Raw genomic sequence first — 24,148 nt, 5'->3', positions numbered from 1 at the left:
TCACTAACAGTACATCAATGGTTGCATGTGGTTCTTCTTTTCATGTCATTCCTCCAAATCAGTAAGACTCTGCCTTTTGATGCCTAAAAATGTCCCCCAAAATTTGGGAACTGATCAGATGCAGCATTTAAGAATTATGCTGTTAAAGACAGATCTCTGACATTACTGATACACACCATTGACTAAAGACTGTTTCTCAGTCCCTTTGCTAATTTGTGGCTGCACAACATTACATTTTTTATTGCCCTGCCAGCTTGCAATATGAAAGACTCACAAAAATATGGTATGTGGTCTTAGTCTCATAGCTAGCTCTGTAGAACAAGAAACAAGTTTTCAGTACTGCAACCTGAGAATTATATCCACGGTAGGATTTATTTTTTATCACACTCTGGATTTCAGGGCTAAGTCTGAGTTGCCTTACCGTTAGTAAAATACCTCCTTCCCTTAGAAGTAAGCCCATAGTTCTGTACGATGGGAAATCTGCTTGTTAAGATGTCTAGTACCATATGACCTGTTGATAGTCTCAAAACAGATAAGGAAACCCATGTGTGCAAGGCCAGCGTCTATCAGCTTTGGGTAAAAATATTCTAAAAGGCAGCTACAACTTCATAAACAGTGTTGACTTTACAACCCACGCTGGGGCATACTGCTTTCCTAATGCACAGCAACAATCTCTTCAATACTCAGAAAGCTGTATCTCTAGCTATTTTGAGGCTAACAGCGTAGCCTTTCAGAATGCCTACCAGATGAGGCTCTGCAGGTGAGGGAATAGCAAATTTGGGAATCCTGCTAGGATTTAAGAACTGAGCGTCCAAGCACCCAGCAGTGTCAGGTTTTAGGCAGTTTTGTTTGAGTCCATCAGCAAAAACTTACTGAGTTTAACAGACAGTGAGCAGGATTTGTGAAGACTCCAGTGTTAGCTTAATGTTTGACTCAAGTACTCATTAGCTGCTCAACTTCCTCCAGCAAATTGTCTCCGAGTCAGCTGCAGGAGAATAAAAAGTGAAACCGCAAATACATAGTCCTGCCTAATGCAGACAGTAACTTAATAACAAAGGGAAAACTGGCTTCCCTAAACAATGGGAGCACTTGCGTGCCTGCAGCAGAAGACTCCAACTTTCTAATTTGCTCTGCCTTGGATGGACTGCGTGGAAGCACACTGCCAGCGTGACACAGTATGACACATGCAGGCCCCTCTACTAACCTGTCATGGAGGCAAGTGAGCCCACCTGCTTTCCTGGCTGCAGGACCAGGAATTAAATTACTGTGATACTTCCAAAACCTGTGAAGTGAAGAAGGATTAATTAATGTCATTTTCTAGTGCATATGAATTACATCAAACAATGTTCTTGTTTACAAAAGCATTGCAGACATTGTAGGGATGTAAACATTGCAGAATTGTTTAGAATTTAGAATTATCTGCAAAGTTGTAAGAAGAAAAGGAATTAAAAATTTATTTGACATCTGCTTTCAAAAAAAAAAAAAATTTGGGCCTAAGTCCAGTAACAGCTTTTTTAAAAATATAAAATATTTTTTTTCTTTTAACTGTCAGGCAGCCTTGGTGAACACACCTGCAAGCATTTAAATGATATAACTAGGTGCACCTGGGGAAAAAATACAAGTATAAACCTTTAACCCTGGAGCTGTAGCTGGCTAAAGAAGCATTATGGAAGACCAAAGCAGAAGAATGGTAAATGTTTTGTTTAAGGACAGACCCTGTTCTGTACAGAACTGGCTGGTTTGTCTGTGAGAAGGAGTATGTGTCGCTTGCTTAAGGATTTGTTTGTGGGTGTTTAAATCTTGTATGGCTTAATTTCTGGGATAGAAGGACTTTTGCTCTGGAGCTCCAACTTTAAGGGCAGCTATGAAAGAAAGTGAAAGAATTCTGTGTTCAGGAAAAACTAGGTAAAGATATGTGGGTTTATGTGTGAGTACCGTGGAAAAGTTTTGTCTTGCTTTTAAATCCCACAGTGAATCTAGCCATCCTTCTGGAGTATGAATCTTCCTTATACTTTCTTGATGGAAGAGGCAGAAGCCCAAGGAGGAGGGAAATGGAAGAATAATTGCTATGTGTGGATCAAGGACAACCAAACCCCATGTCCTTTTCCTTGTGACTTAATAGCCTCAGAGGTATCCTGATCCTGTAAGCATGTTTGTCAGTACTTTTACTGACCCAAATTCAAGGACATGGCTCTAGTATTTTCTGTGTCAGCAGGCTGTGATGTGAAGGAAGGGTATGCTGGTGTTTCTCTTTTTTGAAAAGTGACAGGTAGCTTAATGCTTATTATTTGACTGGCATTTTGCAGGATAACAGTAAACATGAGTCCTAATGAGTCCGAGGTGGGGCTTTTTGTGGATATAATGGGATAGCTTGGTAAAACTGTCCCTATGGGGAAAATAGGGTGACCTTTGGCATTTGAATAGATTTGATGGCTAAAGGTGGTTTTAGGAAAAAGATGATGAATGTAGTAACTACTGTTGAACACCAGCGTGTTGGTGTGAGTGGCTCAGTGATGGGCCACTGGACAGTAGGCATAGTGGATCATTTCATAGCCCTGTAGGCACAGCCAGAGCCACAAGTCAATATATCTGCATCTGTGCTGAGGGCAGCTGAGCTGTGATGATCCAGAGCGGGTGAGGGCGGCTGCCTGGAAAAGGGTGAGGTGACAACCTCTCAGGAAGCATGCAGAAACTAATGCCAGCATGCATAGTGGGATCTGCAAAGGGAAGGAGCCCAGAGTTCCTGCCCTGCTAAGGCACTCTGTAGGGACTTCTGTGTGTGTGTGTTGGGCAAAGTAGGCGGCTAATGTATTTGTGGGTGAAGCAGCCCACAGCGCGCCACTACTAGCGCCCTCCTCCTTCCATCGCCGCGCTCCAGCCCCGCGCCGCGGGCTCGCCGCGCCTCCATTAGGACCTACGCCACTGCGCCGGGGGAAGCGCACAAGATGGCGGCGGGAGCCGGCCGGGCCGCCCACGTGACCTAGAATCCGACTCCTTCTAGAGACATCTCAGCCGCGCGCTACGGGGGCCGGCGGGGCGCTCTCGCGAGCCCGCTGAACAAAAGGCGAGGGCGGCGGGCTCGTGGTCTCGCGAGACCTCGGGGCCGTTTCCCCCCCGGCGGAGAGCCGGGCGGGGGAGGGGAGCGGGCCGCCGGGGGGAAACCTCGCGGTATCGCCCGCAAAGCCCGGGAGACCCAGCGGGTGCCGCGCGGGCCCGGCGCCCGAAGTCTCGCGACACCTCCGGAGCGCCCTTCACCGAGCGCAGAGCTGCGGAGGGCAGCGCAGGTCTCGCGATAGTCCTTCCCCGCCGGCGCAGCGCGGTCGGTTTCTCTCGCGATAGCGCTGGGTAGGAGGAGGGGGAAGGGAGCGCTCGGGCAGGGGCGGTAGCGTGCGCGCTGAAGTCAGCGCGCGCCGCCGGGCAGGCGGAGGGGGGGGGGGGCGGGGACTACATAAAGGCCGGGGCCGAGGCGGGGGGAGCTCAGTCAGGAAAGCGATTCGTGGTGGACGAGCGGCAGCAGCGGCGAGTTCCCAGCCCGGCGAATCTGAATTTCTCGAGGCGGAGCGGGACACCCCGAGACGATCTCTCGTTATGAGTCATGTGGCGGTGGAAAATGCCCTCAGTCTAGACCAGCAGGTGAGGGACGGGCCCCGGAATGGGGGCGGGGGGGCGGCAGGCTGCTCCGTTAACCGGAGTGCGGCGGCGGACGGGGCGGGAGGAGAGGCGCGGAGGAGGCTCTGAGCGCGTGGGGTAGGGATGGCGGAGGGACGGTCGGGGTTCCTAGCGCAGGACTTGCTTCGCTCCTCGGTCCCCGACGGTTGCGTCGTGATTTCCTCCCCTTCCCCCCTCCCCCCGCCCCGCGTTTTTTCTCCGGCAACCCCACCCTTCCCCCGTGCCCTCCCCCCCCCCCCAACGCGGCCGGTTTGTGGCGTATTCGGTTGTTGCGCAGTTTCCGTCGTGCGGCGGCTCCGCGCCGCTCCGGGTTTCCTGCCGCGGGGACGCGCCATCGCCGCGGCGGGGAGGGGGTGGAGGGTGGGGGTGGCGTGGGAAGGAGGGGGCCGCCGCTGCCGGCCGAGCCGGGATCTGCGCCTGCCCCCGCGGCCTCCTCGCCACGCTCCAGGCCCGGCTTTTGTGTGGCGGAGAGCGACGATGGTAACGCTGGCTGCCGGGACCCCTGGCGGCGGCGGTGGGGAACGGCCCCGCGCGCGCGGGGGGGGTGGGGTGGGGGCGGAGGAGGAGGAGGGAGCCCGGGGGGAGGGGGGCAGGGAGAAAGACACGATAAATGGCGGCCATTGTGCTTCTGACAGGGCGAGGCGGGGGGTGGGGGAGGACGGCGCTTTGTGTTGGCGCCCCCTTCCCCGGGGAAAGGGCTGGGGGAGGGGGCGCTGGCGGCTGCCTTTGTTCGAGCTGCGTCAGCAGAGCCTGGCAGCGGCCTTCCCGCTTTTTCCTCCGGTGCCGGTGGGCCCCGGTGACGCAGTTGGGCCCGGACGAGGAGTGCCTCAGCCGGCATGTGTCCGGGCGGCTCCCGGGTCCGCGATGTTGTTCTCTCTTCCCGTCTTCTTTTTTTTTTTTTCCCCTTCCTTCCTCCTGCTCCCTACGTCTTCCTCCCCCCGCGCCCCCCGCCGCGTCTCTGCTGGGCGGAGTCAGGCGCAGGCCCCTGTCCAATGTGGAGGGGATAGATGGTTATCTAATCCCGGGGGGGGGGGAAGGCGCGGGAAGAGGCCCTGATGTGCGAGACCCAGGGCGGGCAGCTGGCGTGGCAGGACAGCGCTGGTCCTCGGCAGCTTGTAGGCTTCGGGCGGCCGCTGCTCTGGAGTCTTAAGACGAAGTAGGTCAGGGAGCTGGTCCTCCCCCCCGCCCCCACTTCTCCCCCCCCCCCCCCCCGATAGCACGTGACGGGTGCCGGCTGCCGGATTAGCTGGGCGGCTGCGGCTGCTCCCTGCTGCGCCGAAAATCCCAACCCGCAGTGCCGGCTGCACCGCCGCACTGAGATGGCGGCCGCGCCGGGCTTCGTCGCTGCGCCATCTCCGAGATCAGATTTTGGCAAGTGTTGCCCCCACGGTGGAGACGATGGGGGTCCAGTGCGAGAAGATTCATGCATCACTTCTGTTGACTGCTCCTGGAGAGCCACTTCTACGTAGTAGAAAGTCTTTGTTTACTGTTCAAATAAGAATCATTCTTTAGCCTCATGTTGATGCTTTAATCAACGAAAGAGATCAGATTTTAAGTATAGCTTTAAAGAGGATGATACGAGGCCTACCACGGGAGGATTTTTCAAGAATCTGAATGTCCTGAATGGCAGCACACACAACTGAACATCTAGGACAGTGCTTTGAGATATTTGCTTTGGATCGATTCAGGTCATATTGGAAGACACTTTTGTGCAATTGGTCTTGCATAAAATTTAATTGTATTTAAACGTCTTGCTACTCCCAAAGGAGTTTCTAATCTTGCCATGCAGGCAAACAACTATAATAAGCTGGTGTTGAAGCTTTGTGGGTTGCCCACTGCCTTCTGAAACGAGTCCATATTGTGTTTGACCTAAAAACATTTAGGTTACATGCTAGTAGTGGCTGAACTGAAATACTTTTTGGTAGACTTCATTGCGAGACTGAAGGCTCTAAATGAAGTTTTAGAAAGGCAAACCAAAAATCGTATTTGCCAAAGTAATTGTAGGAAGAAGTCACCTGATGTTTTATGAACAGTAGCTGCCTCAAACACGAAGACTATAATGTTTCAGTAGTGTTAATGCAGTGCAAAGAAATAGCTGAGTCTCTGCAAGTGCCCAGCTGAATTGGTATTATTTGGGCTGTAGTCTCTGTAGACCTAATTGCCATTGATCTCAATCAGAATGCATTTGAGTGGACTGAAAGACTATTTTAAATGGCTGTTTAGCCTGCATATGTGTGTGAAGCAGAAGTCTGTGGTATTTGATTTGGTGTAAGATACTCTTCTGGCCTTGCTGCCCCTGTACTGCATGTATATTGGTGGATATGAAGACACTTGAAGATGGTATAGCCTTGAGTACTAACTGTGGTTTTGGTTCTTCTCCTTTACAGGAGATGTAACTGACGCTATAAACAGATTTCTTTGCAGCAGTAACTTGTTGGAACACTGCTTGCTCTTGATAAGCAAAAGGGCTTTTTGTATTTTAGCATAAACTCATGCTATAACATGTTGATACTTGTTTTATTTTTTCTAGTTTTCTGGTCTAGACTTGAATTCCTCAGACTCTCAGAGTGAAGGAAGCTCTTCAAGCAGTAAGTACATGCAAGTTATCAAGCTTACAAACGCAGTTTTAGAAATAAGGCGTTTGTACCTGTGAAAAGTAACTTCTGAAGCAAAGATTCACAGAGGCTGATGGGGAGATTGAGAAGGGTTGCTATGTACTATAGGTAGGAGTACTTAATTTAGCAGTGATATGGCATGTGTAAATTTTTTAAGTACTTAACTAACTTGAGAGAACTTAGTGTTCCAGTTTTGCCCCAGATTTCTGTTGCCTCTAGCCAAACAGCTGAGGCCACTGACTGCAGTAGTAATGTGATGATCTGTCTTCTCAAAACATTCAGCTAGAGTTGGAATGTTCGAAGGTAAAAGTTTTAATAGTTAACTGTACTAATCCTAATTCATTGAGTAGAAACTGCCTTCTCTGACATGCAAGGCTTAAGTATGTTAAGAAGAGAGGGGAATCTTCCAGGAGTTTACATTCAGCTTGTGCCTGGTACGTTCTAATTCATGTTGCTTAGCAGACAGATGCTTCTGGATTGTAAATGAAGAATGCTATTCAGAGGCAATTACGTGTGGCTTCTGGTTTGATCTGAGCTGAACTGATAGGGATGGCTGAATTCGAGGGGAAGGAAAAATACTGGTAGTAATAATACTGTGAGTGCCAGTACTTGAATGACACAGTGAAAATCTTAACCTTGTGCCAGATAATTGAGCAGCTTAAGCCTTAATGAGTTCTAGGAAGACAGGCTTTTATCACAGACACTGTAACATCCATAAAGGGCATGTATGACTTGGTCAAACAAATAGCAAGACGTCTGTGCCTTTAAAAAAAGCAGCTACCTAAATGAGTATGCAAGAACTTAACTGCCTTGGTCCTCTGAGAGAAGGATATTAAGTGCTGTATTAAAGGACTCGTTTAAAGGCGCTGTAAGAGGCCTTGTCTGCCTGTGAGGCAGACAAACTTTTTCTAACCAAAAGCTGGTGTTGGAAAGGCTAGTATCTCAAAAGGTGCTAACACTGTAATCTTGTAACACTACCTTTCTTTTGTCCTTTAGAAGGCCGATACATTCCTCCTCACTTGCGGAACAGGGAAGCTTCAAAACAGGGTATGTATCAGAAATACAGTGGCAACACTTGTAACTGGTTCTTGGCCTACTTCTGAATCTGTAGGAACAGACTGTTAAAGGCTTTGACAGTGCTGTTAAAGGTGATTATACAGACTGCTTGACTATTCTGTGCAAAACACTGCAACTTAATCTTCTGCTTTTAGTGTGCTGTTCTTGGTTCCTTCAGGTTATTCTAAGCTCAAGTTCAGTATCTGACTGGCAAAATATCTTCCATATCTCATTAAGCAATTAACTGTGAAGCAAGATGGAGTCTCTCATCTTCACTTGACTAGCTCTGTAATCTTGAGTATCAATTTAATGGATTTTGTGAGCACCAGTTTTTCTGCTAGTGACTGTGATGTGGAACTGGTAGTAACCAGTTGTTCAATATGAACAAATAGCACAGTTTCACTTGGTAAAGGGATGTTTTACAGAACTTGCTCTTAACTAGGGAGCATGAGAAACAAAACAGTTAGAGATGTTGTCCTTGTTTAGCTTCTTGCAGTTTTTATGGAAGTCCACAAGAGTACTTGCAGAAGGAAATGTGGGATGCTGGTGCATGAAACATGAAATACATGACCAATATTGGTCATACGTTTACACAGGGGGGTTTGTGCTGAGAAATGGCCTTTATATCATGCATTTGATTTCCTAAATAAGATGAAGAATTTTGTGGACTTCAGTGAAGTAAATCATGATCTTTATTTGTAAGATACAAAGACTGCAGATACTGCAGCATGCATTATCATCATGTCTAATGACTTGTGTAGATACAAGAGAAATGCTTCTTCTAACACCTACTGAAATACTGGAATGGAGGAACTAAAATACTTTCTGCTACACTACGGCTTAAGAAAGACTTAAATCTCATCTGTTTCTAAAGCAGCAGACTTTCATGGATACTCTTTTCAGTACTGCAAGAGGACCCTTTCCATTAGGAGTGGGTGGGAGGAGAATATTGAAGTATATGCTGATATATCTCATAGTACTTCTGGAGCTATGTAATTTTAAATTTGACTAGATGAAAAATGCTCCACTTGATATTTATGCCATTTGAAGAAACAGATCTGTCTTGCCTTTGCATGTGTCCAAGCTAGTGTTCTGTGTGGGTTTTTTTTGGTGTGGTGGGTTTTTCTATCTAAAAGAAGCATGGCATAAAGCACCAAATGATGAACAGCCTGTTATGAGAGCTGAGTGTTTTGGGGAGAGTAGAGGGACTAGTTGGCAGCTCAATGCTCTTGAAGTTCCCGATCACATTAACCTCAAATGTGAGCAGTCTTTCAAGAAATTAACTAGCTAACCCTGACAGGAATGTGCAGGTTTCTCAAAAGCAGGAAGCAACTTAAAGTTGGCTTGTGGACATTTGCTGTTCATAGATTTCCTTTCCCCATATGGTAGTTCGTACCAAACTCCAGTTTAATCTTTGGGGATATTGGATATGGAGGGATGCTTTAGTCTTAACCTTGAGTTCATATTATGACCTGTTATGCACAGGCCTGTCACTGTCTTCTTTTTTGTGCAAGACCAGAGTTCAAACATTACAATGTACGTGATCACATGTGTGGCTTTTCTGGGGGCTTCAAGCATCACCTTGCAAAAAGGTAAACAAGTGATGAAACTGAAGTTTGACACATGGCTTGTTCAATTAATAGAACATAGGCTGCCAGCTTTCCTTGGTAAACCTAACATTTCAAAACTTCCTTTAAAGCTGTTTGAGTACTGTATCAGTAGAGTCCTCATGGCTCCCTGTGACAAGGTTCATGATGGCTAAATGGAAAAGCTACGATTCCATTCAGGTCCCCTACTGAGAAGCAAAGTGGATATCATCAGTACTGATGTAAAGCTGAGCTATTTTATAGGATGATTTGAAGTCTGTTATGCAGTTGTATTTTCATAAAAGTAATGTTTGCTTCTGTTATTTACAACTAAATTAATGATTGTTTGTTTGGCTGTGTTGAAGCTATTCTGTATATTGGCTGCTCTTGGAATCTTCAGCAACAGATTTTTCAAGGTGTAGATGTTAGTAAGCAACAGGCAAAAGAAACATTGGATAATAGTCATATTTGACCATGTAACAAAACTCTGATGCAGCCTTACAAGTGTAGTAACCTGATAAAATTTTTATTGATGTAAAAGTCGGTTAAACAACTTGGTAGAACTGTATTTCAGTAATCCAGTAGAATTGTCTTGCTCACATACCGTGACCTTATGGACTTCTGTGAAAGTGTTAATTAACTATTACTGCATTCAAAAACTTGAAAAAAGAATTATTTTTCTCCTGTGTGTTGTTCCCTTAGACATGCTCTAGGAACAAATAGTGTATAGTTTCTAGCTTGGGGTTCTCACTTTCCTCTGTAGCTGATGACGGTATAGTAATTCATAGACGCTACTAGAGTTGCACAATGGGTTTATTGCAGCTAAGTAAGAAATTGCTTAAGGCAGTGGACTTGACTTGAAAAATAGCTGTTCTTTGTGTTCATGAAGAGCTGAGCATCTTAATGATTTCAATAGGTATTGACAGGGGAGGCATGCTAAGGGATCTAGAGTATTTCTGTTTAAAACTCCTATGGTGCTTTCTTCAGCTTACTCTTTCCACGCACCTGCAGATCTGTCCCTATTGTAGTACTAATCTGTTAGCTTTGTACATGGGAACAAGACAGTACAAAACTGCAGGAAGTTAAAAGCATGCATAAAAATACATCCTTAGGTGACTTAATGGCAGTTCTGTTTTTCAACTCTTGAAGCTACAGTATATGGAGCTCAGTATGCTGGGCTGCCTGGTCTAAAGTGTCTTGCTTCCGTGAGCTTGACTTGATATCACTAAAGCCTGTTGTCGTGTCATTTTCTTGTTAAACTTCGTGGAAGCTGCTCTTGGATATTTAAAGTCTACTCCTTGATCTACTATAGATCAGATTAGATGTTAGAACTTACCTTAAGGGTGTTTTCCAACCTAAAGGATTCTATGATTCTAACTATTTTTTCCATCTTTAAAAAACAGATGATTGCTGCATGTGGCAGCTTTTCAAGTAAGCTAACAATGATTGGTGTTAGAGCATTATAAAATGCAAATTAAAATGGTGATTGAGGAGAAGCATTGACAATTCTACCACTCTTCATAGGTGCAAGAACTACAGAATTGCTCTAGAAGTTCATTAACTTACTGAACTCCAAACTTATATCTTTGGTGAGAACTATGTGCTGGATGGAATCTATACAGGTTTTTACTTTTTAAAAAAAAAACAACAAACCAAAACTTGATGTTTTAAGGAATTTCCTGATAATTCTTGCATGGTCTCATGATCATTCTCTTCACTTCAGAGAAGTCTCTCTGTGGTCTGTTATGGGTTGTTTCAGTGCATTTGCTTTTGATTTTAATTGTGTCGTTCTAAATCATGATGATGTCTTCTGCTAGCTGGTTACTTAGAATTGACTTGTATGGCCTGGACCTGTGGTGTTCTATGCTGATCCACAAGTAAAATCAAACTAGGAATACCAAACTGAAAGTGGAATTAATGGTCCTAATTGTCAAGCAGGGTATATATATGTATTTCTTAAAGACTTGGTCTAGAAGTTGCTGTACTGCTTTAAAGAAAAATATGGCAAGGTACCAGCTTCAGAAACTAGTGTAGTAACAAGCTAGATGAGTAAGTGTACTTTGTATGCTATTTGGAGTATAAAATTTTGATCCTTTCTGGAACTTTTTTCAGACTTGGTAGAAGATCTTAATGTAGTACGGAGTCAGTCCAATTATGATATAATTTCTATAATATAGAAACTACATCTATACCTTCCTGAAGATTGCTCTTGTCATTACCACTGCTGTTAGATCTCTTGGCAGGGTGACATACCTCTATTTTTAGTGTGGTTTGAAAGTTACTCATACTAAAATCTGGATTTAGATGCCTTCTAAACAAGCTACAAACAACTTTCTCATGCGTTAATGATGTGATTATGGTATTGCTGATCTTCTTGTCAGCAGTCTCTCTGTGTGAAGTTAATTCATCCTTAAGGACTAAAGTTACTTCCTAAACCACTTTTGAGGTCTTGAAGCATTCCATGATTTTGTGTGGTAATAAACTTCATGCATGGATTATTTTTGCTGTCTGCTTCAGGTAGCCAGACCAAATGAGTTACAGTTATCATGCTAGTTTTTAAAGTTCCCTTGTGGCTAGCATATGTCTGGTTTCTGGGGAGTAAAATTTCTTTCTTCAAAAAAAGGGGGTGGGGGCAAGGGGAATGACACTGTCCAGAGAACATCTAACAAGGTAGGGTAATTGTTGTAGCAAAGCTTTCAGAGAGAGAGGGCCTAGAACAACCCCTCTCTTCGGAGTAATTTTGTTTCATGGTTGCTTTTGTTGTCTGGTGCGTAGGTCTTGACTGGTTTTGTGCTGTGGAGGTGGCAAAAGCATGCTCACTACTAGGAGTGACATTATTTGTTTATCTGTTTAATTATTTCACTTATTCTTTGCCAGAATCCCATAACTGAGACTCTGGTTGGGACATGTTTTCAAACTTGTGAAGGTTGGAACTCTGAATTGGAATTTGCAAGTTCTTAGTCTAGTACCAAAGCACTGCTTAATGCTCTATGTTTCTGCCTACCTCCCAACCGCTGGTAGCTGAACAAAACTGAGGCTTTTTCATGGTGTTGGCAAGCTGATATACTTTCTGTTCTACTTGGTCCTTTTTCTTTGAGTTAAGATACCTAAGTAGGCGTCTACTGTAGGTAGGTGTAAAAGTGCCGTGGAAAAATTCAATGTGGTAATTAATTGTGAAGAACTCCATGTTCCTTATTTCTGCATGGTGCTATTAATTTGTCTTAGTCTGTGTAGATGAGATTGCTCTGCGTACTTGCAGTATAACAAAACATTCTAACTTCCATATGGATTTCTAATGCAAGGGCTAATACCATTTACTGATCTCCACCAGAGGCCTTGTTAACCTCACAAAAATGAAATGCATCATCAAGGATTTGTGTTGGAGAGAGAATGCAGGCTTGGCAAGACTTAGTGTCTTAATGTTTCTTCTGATACCCGTCTGTCCAGAGTAGGCAACTTAAATATTAGCACTAAGGCAAGTGCAATGTTTTAAAAAATAACATGCTTGTACATGAGTGGAGGGGTTTCAGCAAGTTCTGATAGGCAATGAGAAATGCTTAGTCCCTGTTTGAATAAGTTTTAACATCTGTACATCTTCCATTCTTGATTGAAAGGCAGGCAGTCCTTCCTGTAGATCTTCCAGTGAAGACTTACTGGAACAGAACTTAGTTTTTTCTTGTAAAAGCCTAGACCATGTAATGTATGGCTAAAATACCTTTCTCTACTAGGTTTTGATAGTGGTGGCTGGAGTTCTAGCAGAGACAAGGATGCGTACAGCAGCTTTGGTGCACGGTCTGACCGTGGAGCAAAATCAAGCTTCTTTGACCGTGGAAATGGATCAAGAGGAGGAAGGCAAGTACTTATTTGTCTGGATGGTGTGTATGAAGTCTGTCTCAGTTCTAATAGTGCAGCTGTAATCTTGATGTTAAAATTAGAGTTCTAGATGTGAACAACAGGATAAGGTAGGAGGAACCTGGGAGGGGAGGAGAGAGTAAGAGAACCTTGCTTTTAAAGCTACAGAGTTCAAGGATGGGAAATTTGTATGTGTTAAAATGTGCCCTGTAGTCCACCACCAGCCACTCACTGCAGCTATAATGACTTGCTGACTTAACCATTTCACTGAAAAAAGTGCTAGATGGGTGGCTACTTCCAGAAAAATCATGAAGAGCTGTTGGGAGTGCATAAAATACATCAAAATGGATTTTTTTTTTTTTAATTTGAGTATTTTTTTTCCTTGTTTAAAAAGTGTAGTTAATAAAACTGGGTGAGACTCTTGCAGGTTCTCTACCTTACTTGATCAGTCTTACACACATCATGCGTTGTATGCACAAGTGTGGTGAGAGTGACCTTTATCAACTAGTAAAGCTGATGCTAGTCCTGTATCCAGACTTTACTCAAACATGATTTACCAGACCAAAAACTAAACAGTTGAGGTAAGGACTCTTTCCACCTTCTTTCCAAGTCAGTAATACAGGTGAGCTCCCTCTTTATAAAATAATAATGTGACATGTAATAGAGGTATTTAGTTTGGTCACATGTGTGGTGGGGGAATAAAGGAACAAATTACAGCACTTGAGGGTTTTGTCTGGATGTGGGAGACCTATGTAAAATGAGGCACAGAGAAAGGGGGGAATACCAAACAATGTCTCCTGAGAGGTTTAAGTGGAGCTCTCTACAAAAAATGGCAAAGACTGAGCAACTTGAATTGCAGCTCTACTGGCAGATGACTGATTCTTTACATTTGTTACACTTAACCAACTAAAAATTTTGATACAAGGTTCAGTGTGTTAAGCTAAACTGAGCTGTGAAAGCATGACAAACTGTCCTGTCTTTGACAGAATAACATGACCTAGTCTGATGGCTGGGACTAAACTAATTTCAGTTTGTAGGTCAAGAAGCAAGTACAGATAATCTGATGATTTTGAATTGTTCTACAGTTGTATATGTAATACATAGAGTATACACTACTAGATTATTACAGCTTTAATTTTGCGTGTCAAAAAACCCTGTTGCCCAGGAATGGTGGCCTGATATTCTTGCTGTATTTAGATATGAAGAGCGTGGAAGAGGTGGCGACTATGATAGGAGTGGCTTTGGTAGATTTGACCGTGGTGGGAATAGCCGCTGGTCTGACAAATCAGATGAAGATGACTGGTCAAAGCCTCTTCCCCCAAGTGAACGCCTGGAACAGTAAGTAATGGAATAGTGTAAATTCACATGACGGGGTCAGTTGATACATCTAGCAAGTACAATACTTTCTCTTTTGTTTTTAGAGAGCTCTTTTCAGGAAGCAATACTGGCATTAACTTTGAGAAATATGATGACATTCCTGTTGAAGCAACAGGCAGCAACTGTCCTCCACATATTGAAAGTGTAAGTTGTTTTTTTTTTTTTAAAGTCTGGTTTGCTGATGTATCTAATGGTGACTATTTTGCACGTGAACCTTGATGTCGTGCTGTCTTAAGCTTTAGGGAGGAAAGGAAACACTGTCTTGCCTTCCTACAGCTAAGCTGTTTTGCAGAGGAGGGTTGCATATGATGAACTAAGATGAGGGAGAAGTTGTGTAAGCTTGTTTAGTTAACACTTGTAGCTCACTTTTAACTATGTGACTTGTTTTTAAAGAGTAAACATGTAAAGAAGTAGAAGTGCTTGGAGGTGCTGGTTTGTTGGAGCAACTGCTTAAGCACAGGCATTGTGTTGTGCTAAGCATAGTATGCTAGTGTAGTCTGCACTTCAGGCTTGCCTGGCTTTTTAAGAATCGTGAGTGGACTAAGTAGATACCACACTCTAGGTAACTAGCTCCTGAGTATCTGTAAACTTAATAGGCAAGTTCTGTAGGAAGAGATGAAACAAAACCTACTTTACAAATGACGACTAAGACTGAATGATGTGTTGCATGGTGGCTGAAGGGAAGGATCCCATCTTACTCATTTTAAATATCTTACAGTTCAGTGATGTTGACATGGGAGAAATTATTATGGGAAACATTGAGCTCACACGCTACACCCGTCCTACTCCAGTCCAGAAACATGCAATACCTATTATTAAAGAAAAGAGAGACTTGATGGCCTGTGCTCAGACAGGTAAGTTAGTAACTCTTTACTGCTTAGACTCTCTCACTAGGAGTGGGGTCTTGTATTCCTCAAGCTGCAGGTGAGAGGTGTGTAAGATGTACAACTTCCTGTTCAGAGTATACTGAAATACCTGCAGTGTTGGAAATTAATTAGCTTTAGAGTCTTGCAACTGTGTTAGATGTGGCTTGACTGGATTTACTGTGTTTGTCCTGAAAGAAATGTTCATGGCTTAAATCGCATTCACTTCAGGGTTTTGTGGTGCTGAGTGGTAAGTCTTTTGTAGATAACCTCTACTGGCTAAGGAGTGCGCTCCAATGGCATAGGTAGTATCCATATACTAGTGCAGATGTTACTGGGAATATGCTAGTGATTCAGGATTAGTGCTGAAGTTGACAGTACAGTAGTTTTGAAAATAACTATTACTAATACTGAATTGTGTCCTAATAGGGTCTGGGAAAACGGCTGCGTTTCTTCTACCAATATTGAGCCAGATCTATGCAGATGGCCCTGGTGATGCCTTGAGAGCTATGAAGGCAAGTATTCAAATACCCAGTCCTGAAAAAGCTATGACCAATGTATATTCTTGCCCTTTATGCTGATGTTTGCTGCTGAACACAATGATGATATTTAAGCCCAGCTATTCTGGGTATGATAGACAAGTTTCTCAACTTCTAGAAGGCTTTAGCTAGTTCCCTTGAAAAATACAGGCTGTGGAACATTTTTTTCCCTACCTAAAGGGTTGTATGTGTAACTGTCTAGAGAAAATACTGTTTATGAGTTTTTGTTGTTGCATAAGCCTTAAAGATGCTTCCCTTGCTACAAAAAGCTACTTGATCACATGTGTCTGTTGTAGTGACTTAAGGATAGGAAGTAACAGGTTTTATGGCTATTGTTTTTCTGCTGCTTAAGTTATAGATCACAGTGCAGGTTGTAGAGACCAAGCTTGTGCAGTTATGTTGCTGTTAACATATTAACCAACAGCTGAATCTTGGGTGCTGTAGTTGGGCAGAGTCTTCGGATGCAGTGCTTAAAACAAGTTGGCTCTCAGCTGTACTTTTTCATTCTTGCTAAGACAAACTTGGTGACCTGTCTTCGGTATTGCCTATAGTAGCTGTTTTAATTCCCCTCGTATTTGGGGTACTCATTCCAAGTATTTCTTTTTTCTTCAGGAGAACGGAAGGTATGGGCGCCGTAAGCAATATCCAATCTCACTGGTCTTGGCTCCCACTAGAGAACTGGCTGTGCAGATCTATGAGGAAGCCAGAAAGGTATATCTAGGAGATCATCATTATAAAATAGCTTGGGTATAGTTTTTCTTAGAACTAACTAACTTTGTTTTATAGTTTGCATACCGTTCCAGAGTTCGTCCCTGTGTTGTATATGGTGGTGCAGACATTGGTCAGCAGATACGTGACTTAGAACGTGGATGTCACTTGCTTGTAGCAACTCCAGGAAGACTGGTTGATATGATGGAGAGGGGAAAAATTGGATTGGATTTCTGCAAGTAAGTAAAGTGTTCTTGTCCATGTGCTAATGACTTGACAACTCGAAACTGTACCTTTTAAAGTGAGATCTTGAGTTAATGACACTGAAGTTCTAGCTTTCAAACTGTGTAAACATCTAGTTGAGAACTTGCAGCCCAGTGTCTGTGCTGGGTTACAGCTTAAAGGAAAAAAAGCTCTGAAGAATAACCTTTTTTATTACTATTTAGGTACCTGGTGCTTGATGAAGCTGACAGAATGCTTGATATGGGGTTTGAACCTCAAATTCGTCGAATTGTTGAACAAGATACTATGCCACCAAAGGGGGTTCGTCACACCATGATGTTCAGTGCTACTTTCCCCAAGGAAATCCAGGTACTTTACAAAAGTTCAAATATTTTAACAGTTCATAGACCCAAATTGCATTTGTGGAAGGGGGGGGGGGGGGAATACTGTTTTAATTTCTTTTTTCTTCCCTTTTTTAGATGCTTGCTCGTGACTTCCTTGATGAATATATCTTTTTGGCTGTTGGCAGAGTAGGTTCTACATCTGAGAATATCACACAGAAAGTAGTATGGGTGGAAGAGTCAGACAAACGATCGTTTCTGCTTGACCTGCTAAATGCCACAGGTAGAGACCACTTTCAGATAAGCAAATAAGGCAAAATTCAGATGAGGCAAATCTCATGACTCAAGTTCTGTTGAGTAGGTGAATGAAAGGCTATTTCCTTAACATGCAGTGAATGTATTCCACTGACTAAATGTCAGTTTTAAGTTGATGTAAGCTCTTCTGGTTATGCGAAATGGGGAGGGAGGTCTCCAGTGTCTTCAGTTTAGAATAAACGAGCTGAGAACTGAAATGGCCTTTCACCAGGTAGTGGAGCCAGGTGTTTGTCTGTACAGCTTTTCTTCTGCTAACCTGTGCTTTAATTATTGTTAGGCAAGGATTCCTTGACTCTGGTGTTCGTGGAAACTAAAAAAGGTGCAGATGCTCTTGAGGACTTCTTGTACCATGAAGGATATGCCTGTACAAGTATACATGGAGATCGCTCTCAAAGAGACAGAGAGGAAGCACTGCACCAGTTCCGTTCGGGCAAGAGCCCAATTCTTGTTGCCACAGCAGTAAGTGAAATCTATGAAGTTTGAGCCAGTAAGCATATTACTTGGTCTGTGGGATCTTATTAAGACTTGATTTAATCTTTTAACCACTAGGTAGCAGCAAGAGGACTGGATATCTCAAATGTAAAGCATGTCATAAACTTTGACTTGCCAAGTGACATTGAAGAGTATGTACATCGTATTGGTCGTACAGGCCGAGTAGGAAACCTTGGTAAGTGTGATACAGAATTTTCATAGACAGCACTTCATATGTGAGTTGATAGGTGTAGTAGTATTGACCAAGTAGCAAATTGCAACTAAGTGCTCGAGAGAAGCTCATGCGCTGCCTTCTGTGCCCAGAAGCTGGTCACTGCTCTCTAGCCAGTGTGAAAAGTAGCCACTTCCTTTAGCTAGTGCTTTTGTTGCTATTAAAAAGCTCTGATACCACACGTAAGCTTGGTATCTTCTGTGTCTGTCAGTAAATAGCCTGGGTTTTTGTGACTAGCTGTGGTGGAACAATGGTCTTAAATGACTTTCTCTTCCAGTAATTCTTAGTGTTCTCAAGCTTGGCTATAAGGAGTCTGATATTGTACTTGGCACAGCTGCAGGTGGAGTGTGGAATGGGTTTAAGTGCTGTAGTGTATTTGCTTTGTGTGGACTAAAACTGATTTTTTACTTTAGGTCTTGCCACCTCATTCTTCAATGAGAGGAACATCAACATCACCAAGGACTTGCTTGATCTTCTTGTTGAGGCTAAGCAAGAAGTACCATCTTGGCTGGAAAACATGGCTTATGAACAGCATCACAAAGGAGGTGGCAGCCGTGGGCGATCTAAGAGGTAATGGTCACAACTTTGGCCGAAGGTATACTTAATCTGTTGTGAGAGGCAGTTCTGTGACTTGTTTCAGTCTAAAAATACAGTTAGAGGAAGACAAACCAGTGCAGTATAAACTGTGAGTTAGGTGCATCAGAAGGTGGCAGCTTAACATCTGGGTTTTTTTCTATCTTATCATAAGGCAATGAACCCATAAAACCTTTCTCCTCTTAAGCAGACAACTAGATAGAGCTGAGGTAGAATGACACCTAGGAAAAATGGCTTTAGAATTCTGTGAAAGCACTTAGAAAACACTTACTAGAAATGCATACCTGCATGTGGCAGAGATGTACCTTAAGCAGCTATTTTGATGTTTAGGGAGATGGTAATGAATGCTTCCTGACATAAAACAGGAAAGGTATGAGAGTTAGACTGCAGGGATGAGGACACTTGTAAAACAGTTTTGCTATGGAAACCTAAAATGCTTTATAAACTGGTAATACAAAGCTATGTTTAATGGCTTAAAGGGGTGGGAGGAGAAATCAACCCTTCCTCTTAATGTAGTTAACGTGATAGGACCACATGAATTCTGTTTGGTGTTTTTTTTTTCTTCAGAAGTATGCTTGTAAAATGGTCATCTTCTACAATATGAAAGGTGGTCATAAATGAATCACTTAACACTAAGATAGGTTTGGAAATTCTGTGAAGCAGAGGTTGCACTGAACCAAATCTTACCAGGACCCGAGAAAAGTAATTCTTAGTGACATGGCAAGTTCAACATGACCCTGCTTAAATAGTAAATTTTCCTTTGCTGTCTTGAATGAATGCCCTTTTCAGATAGCATTGGGATGCTTTATAAAGTGTGCTGAACTCAACACTTGTGCCGGTTGTTTTCTGGCTGTAGTTGGTAACTGGAGTTGAAGAAATTTAGTACTTGAATCTTTCTGCAGTCCTTAAAATACCCCTGACTTTACTCAAGTGTTTGTTTTCTTCCTTTATACAGCAGTAGGTTCAGTGGAGGATTTGGTGCCAGAGACTATCGAACAAGTAGTGGTTCTGGCAGCAGTAGCTTTAGTAGCAGTCGATCAACCAGCAGCCGCAGTGGAGGAAGTGGCAGCAGAGGATTTGGAGGTAAGAAAAACTGGGCAGGCAGTGCTGGCAAATGGAAAACTGGATCTAAAATGCTTGCTAGAGTAAAACTTCTGGCGGTAATGTTCAAATACAAAGTCAGCTGGTGCTTGTTCTGCAAAGTCTCAGCATCCTTCTTGGATCTAGGTTAGCGCAAGTTACCTGTCTTTGATTGGTTTGATGCTACCTGTCTTTCCAGCATTTTAGTTCAATGTGTGCATTTGACAGTACTTTTGGGTGGGTTTCCTGTAATAGGCAATAGATATCTTGTCTGTGCCCTGGGCTATCTTCTTGTTGTGAAGGCGCAAGTCTTCAGCGGGTTAATTAAGCATCACTTTCTCTTGCCTTTCATAGGTGGTGGTTATGGAGGCTTCTACAACAGTGATGGATATGGAGGAAACTATAACTCCCAGGGGGTTGACTGGTGGGGCAACTGAATCTGCTTGCAGCAGATATCCTACCAAACAAGCTAATATGGAAACCACATGTAACTTAGCCAGACTATACCTTGTGTAGCTTCAAGAACTCGCAGTACATTACCAGCTGTGATTCTCCACTGAAATTTTTTTTAAGGGAGCTCAAGGTCACAAGACGGAAACAAAGGAACAAGTAGCCCTATCTTGAAGGTGGTTTTGAAGACTCTATTGCTGTAGTCAGGATTAACTCCCCTCCCACCCATCCCCACCCAGAAACTGCATTTATAATTTTGTGACTGAGGATCATTTGTTTGTTAATGTACTGTGCCTTTAACTTTAGACAACTTTTATTTTGATGTCCTGTTGGCTCAGTAATGCTCAAGATATCAATTGTTTTGACAAAATAAAAATTACTGAACTTGGGCTAAAATCAAACCTTGGCACACAGGTGTGATACAACTTAAACAGGAATCACTGATTCATCCATAATATTACAAAGAAAAACTTATGCGGTAGCCTGCATTAGGGCTCTTGGTATTTGCAGATTTGAAAAATAAAACATCTTGAAGCATATCAATGCAATTAGTTTCTAATGTGGCAAAACTGTACTAAGTTAAAGTTCTGATTTGCTCACTCTATCCTGGATAGGTACTTAGAACCTGATAGCCTTTAATAAGCCATTCCAGTCATGATGAGATGATGTATGGATACATGCATACATTAAAAGCACTGTTTTTGAAGTTAATGCAAGTAAATACAGCAATTCCTTTTTCAATATTTAGGCAGATCATTAATGTGAGCTAGCCAAATGTGGGCAGAACATTACAGGGAACGTTTAAAGGTCTGATAACTTGAAATAGTTTTTAGGAGAATTCATCTATTTAGACTTTTTAAAAATGCCTGCCATATGAAATTGAAATGGTAGAATGGCTGACCATGGCAGTGATTGGCCCTCCTGAAGGGCCTGACTGAATTTTTGGTCTAATAACGCATGCTAGTGTTGATGTTTTTTGGTCAAGAGGGTATGAACAGGAAGAATTATGCAGCAGGCTTTATTTTAATGCAGATTCACATTACTCTGTTCAAGCTGCGTGGAGATGTTAAACTGGCTTACTGTAGACTTTGTAAAATGGCTCCAGAAGAGTAACAAACAAACCTGAGATCACAGAGGTTGGAAATGTACATAAACTGCACAAGGTTTCAATTCTGCTATTAAAGTGCAGTTTTAGTCAGTTTTAGTTGCATAGGTTTCCATTGTATTTATAGTCTGTTTATGCTAAATCTGGCCAAAGATAAGTATTGTCCACCAGAAAAACGCCTCTGCCACTTGGAATTTCTGTGCTAACTTTGTGGCCAGAGCAGTTAACAACTAATCTACAGTGGCATAGGAAAATGGCAAAAATCTCCTAAAGTGCAATAGATTTTTTCAAGTGTATTGTGCCTTGTTCTAAAACTTTTATTAAGTAGGTGCACTTGACAGTATTGAGGTCATTTGTTATGGTGCTATTTCAAGTCTAGGTTTAGGCCCTTGTACATTTTGCCCATAACTTTTTACAAAATACTTCTTTTATTGCACATTCAGAGAATTTTATATATGTCTTGTGTGCGTGTCCTTAACTTCCAATCTTATTTTGTCTCTTGGAGATTGAACGCAGCTTGTTTAAGGAGAAGGAAATAGATTCTAAAACTTATTTGGGACCATGGGAATGATAGCTGGGAAGAAAACTATTTGCACACGACAGATTTCTAGATACTTTTTGCTGCTAGTTTTGTGTAATATTTATTGAACATTTTTGACAAATATTTATTTTTGTAAGCCTAAAAGTGATTCTTTGAAAGTTTAAAGAAACTTGACCAAAAGACAGTACAAAAACACTGGCACTTGAATGTTGAATGTCACCGTATGCGTGAAATTATATATTTCGGGGTAGTGTGAGCTTTTAATGTTTAAGTCATATTAAACTCTTAAGTCAAATTAAGCAGACCCGGCATTGGCAGTGTAGCCATAACTTTCTGATAGTAAAACAAAAATTGGCAACTTAAAATTAAACATGCCAAGGTTTTGATACACTTGTCTTAAGATATTAATGAAACACTTCTAAACACTGATGTGAAGTGTCCAGATTCTCAGATGTTTGTTGCGTGAGTTTTGTTTAGTTGTGTGTTTTTTTTTTTCAGTGAATGTCTGGCACATTGCAATCCTCAAACATGTGGTTATCTTTGTTGTATTGGCATAATCAGTGACTTGTGCATTTTAGCAAGTTTTATCAGCCAGCAATATTTTCAGTTCAGATACAAGGATTCAAAACAATATGCAAGAATGGATTTAAACTTGCTGAATGTGAAAATTGAACTTCAAGTCACTGTAGGTTTAGAATTGCTTATTGTATTAGTTTAGATGCTAGCACTGCATGTGCTGTGCATATTCTTGATTTTATTAAAATAAAAAAGTTGAACTGCACAGTCTACTCATTTGTGAAGCGTCACTCTTCTGGTTTACAAGATCTGTAGCCCAAGTAGCCTCATTCACGTGCAACTCTGGAAGCAGGTGAATCTAGTGTGGTACACATCAGCGTGATTATAAATGGCAGCTAGGCTTAGGGTTACAGCTGGAGCAACCTTAAAATAACTTGTGCCCCACAATGTTGGATACTTGTACAAGTTTTCTAGAGGAGCTAACAAAGCAGATGTGGGACAGATGAGGAGATGACCTCATTTTTTTTCCTTGGGGGTTACCAAGTTTGCCTGTAACAACATAATTAAAATTTACTGAACTCGCACTCAGACTTGATTCCTCAGCCATTTAATGTGAAGGACTTCATCTCACAGTTGTGCCTCTGAACTTAGCAAAGGTGCCTTGTAGCAGACAGCTTCAGCTTTGCCATCTTGCCTGTTGATTGTTGCTAGGCAGCCTCATTGAAAACGAGCGTGTGCAATTTGTGGGAAAAGTGCAGTATGTACCCTCTTCCCTCTCCTCCAAAAAAGTGTTGCCCCTTCCCCCCCCAGTTAGCAAATGTATACCCATGTTCCAGTTTTCTATTACTTTTTTAAAACTAAGATATGGGATTGAGCTGTAATTAGGCTGGAATGAGGTTAAGTCTGGAATAGCCAAGGTGACACAGTGGAAGGAATAGGTTCAGATGTTTCCAGTCGATGCCTTTGAAGCGAGATAAGTCTTGCTTCATTTAGAAGAATGTGATTTAGAAAGAAACTGGGTTTAAAGTTCTGTGCTGAAATGACTGTAAACTGGTGAATTCCCGGTAAGGGAGAGGGGAGAAAGTAATGCCTGGGAACTCTGATCCACAAAAGGGTGGTGCAGAGGCACGGTAAGGGTTGAGGACGGGTGAAGGTGTGATGTGGACTTGCGATCCTGGATCTGTATAGTGCACATCTGTAGAAGGAATCTTCCCTACTGGGTACACTGTAATGTACATCAGTAACGTGTATGGGCTTTGGACAACCATGGAAGTGCTTACCAGGTTAGCTTGCTGGAGGATCTGCTTTGAGCACACTGACTGTGGACCACACTAAATTTACCTGCTTTAGACTTGTGCTAGTTAGTTACCAACCTCATCATGCAGGGCTTTTGTGTTGTCATGCTATGTCCCTGGATGTGCAACATGCACTTCAGTATCTTCCAAAAGCTCTAACTTGGCAGTTTTTTCCCTCCTCTGTATATCGTGTAGCTGAAGTCGTAGAAATACAGAACCACCATTGGAGTGAAGTGTTGTGCACTGTGGAGGTGGCCCGTGGGATCTGGAAGTCAAGCCTTGAGTGCAAAGGCTTGTACTCGGTGCTTCAGCACGAGATTTGTTCCTGGCACAAGCTGTTGCAGGTAGTGCAGGTGTGGCAGAAGTCGTCCGGCAGCTTGGCACCACAGGAGCACAGTGAAGCAGCTCTAGGGTAGACCTGTGAGCAACGCTCTCCGGACCAGGGATCGTAAAGGTTGCAGAATGGTTAGTGTAAAGCAAGGGGAGCTCCGAGTGCAAAGTGAGTGAAAACTGAAGGAGGAAGTCTGTTACCAATGTGTGGCAGAAATGCTTAGGAAGATCCTCTTTGAGGCTGGAGGAAGCAAGTTACCTCTGGTGGCATGAGGTTGAAACTAGGCCACTGAGGAAATTGCAGGTATGAGGAGTGTTAGGACACTTAGGGTACTGTGGTAAGAGAAGCACAGAGCGTGTTCCCGCAGAGGTGGGAGTTTGTGCTGTAGTA

The 24,148-nt window shown here is 42.9% G+C and overlaps 1 protein-coding gene across 1 annotated transcript; it reads left to right on the top strand.

The window, feature by feature from the left end:
• The first annotated feature begins 3,473 nt into the window (after positions 1–3,473).
• On the top strand, positions 3,474–22,397 carry DDX3X (DEAD-box helicase 3 X-linked). Its single transcript, XM_076355281.1, has 17 exons — positions 3,474–3,633; positions 6,200–6,257; positions 7,281–7,331; positions 12,655–12,778; positions 13,976–14,116; positions 14,200–14,299; positions 14,874–15,009; positions 15,448–15,533; positions 16,170–16,268; positions 16,344–16,504; positions 16,712–16,856; positions 16,967–17,111; positions 17,421–17,602; positions 17,693–17,810; positions 18,260–18,416; positions 19,396–19,523; positions 19,875–22,397. The coding sequence occupies exons 1-17, from the start codon at positions 3,589–3,591 to the stop codon at positions 19,955–19,957; spliced, it is 1,959 nt and encodes a 652-aa protein (XP_076211396.1). The 5' UTR covers positions 3,474–3,588; the 3' UTR covers positions 19,958–22,397.
• Positions 22,398–24,148: the final 1,751 nt, after the last annotated feature.

Source organism: Aptenodytes patagonicus, chromosome 1 (assembly GCF_965638725.1).
Source record: "Aptenodytes patagonicus chromosome 1, bAptPat1.pri.cur, whole genome shotgun sequence".
NCBI classification, from domain to species: Eukaryota; Metazoa; Chordata; class Aves; order Sphenisciformes; family Spheniscidae; genus Aptenodytes; species Aptenodytes patagonicus.
The sequence above is the reverse complement of the archived record's forward strand: the minus strand, read 5'-3'. Positions and strand labels throughout refer to the sequence as shown.

What these genes read in the sequence shown, in the direction of transcription:
- DDX3X (XM_076355281.1), top strand. Translation starts at nt 3,589, where the DNA reads ATGAGTCATGTGGCGGTGGAAAATGCCCTCAGTCTAGACCAGCAG. An exon ending in CCCTCAGTCTAGACCAGCAG is followed by an intron (nt 3,634 to 6,199) that starts GTGAGGGACGGG and finishes TATTTTTTCTAG; the next exon opens with TTTTCTGGTCTAGACTTGAA. An exon ending in CTTTCCCCAAGGAAATCCAG is followed by an intron (nt 16,857 to 16,966) that starts GTACTTTACAAA and finishes TCCCTTTTTTAG; the next exon opens with ATGCTTGCTCGTGACTTCCT.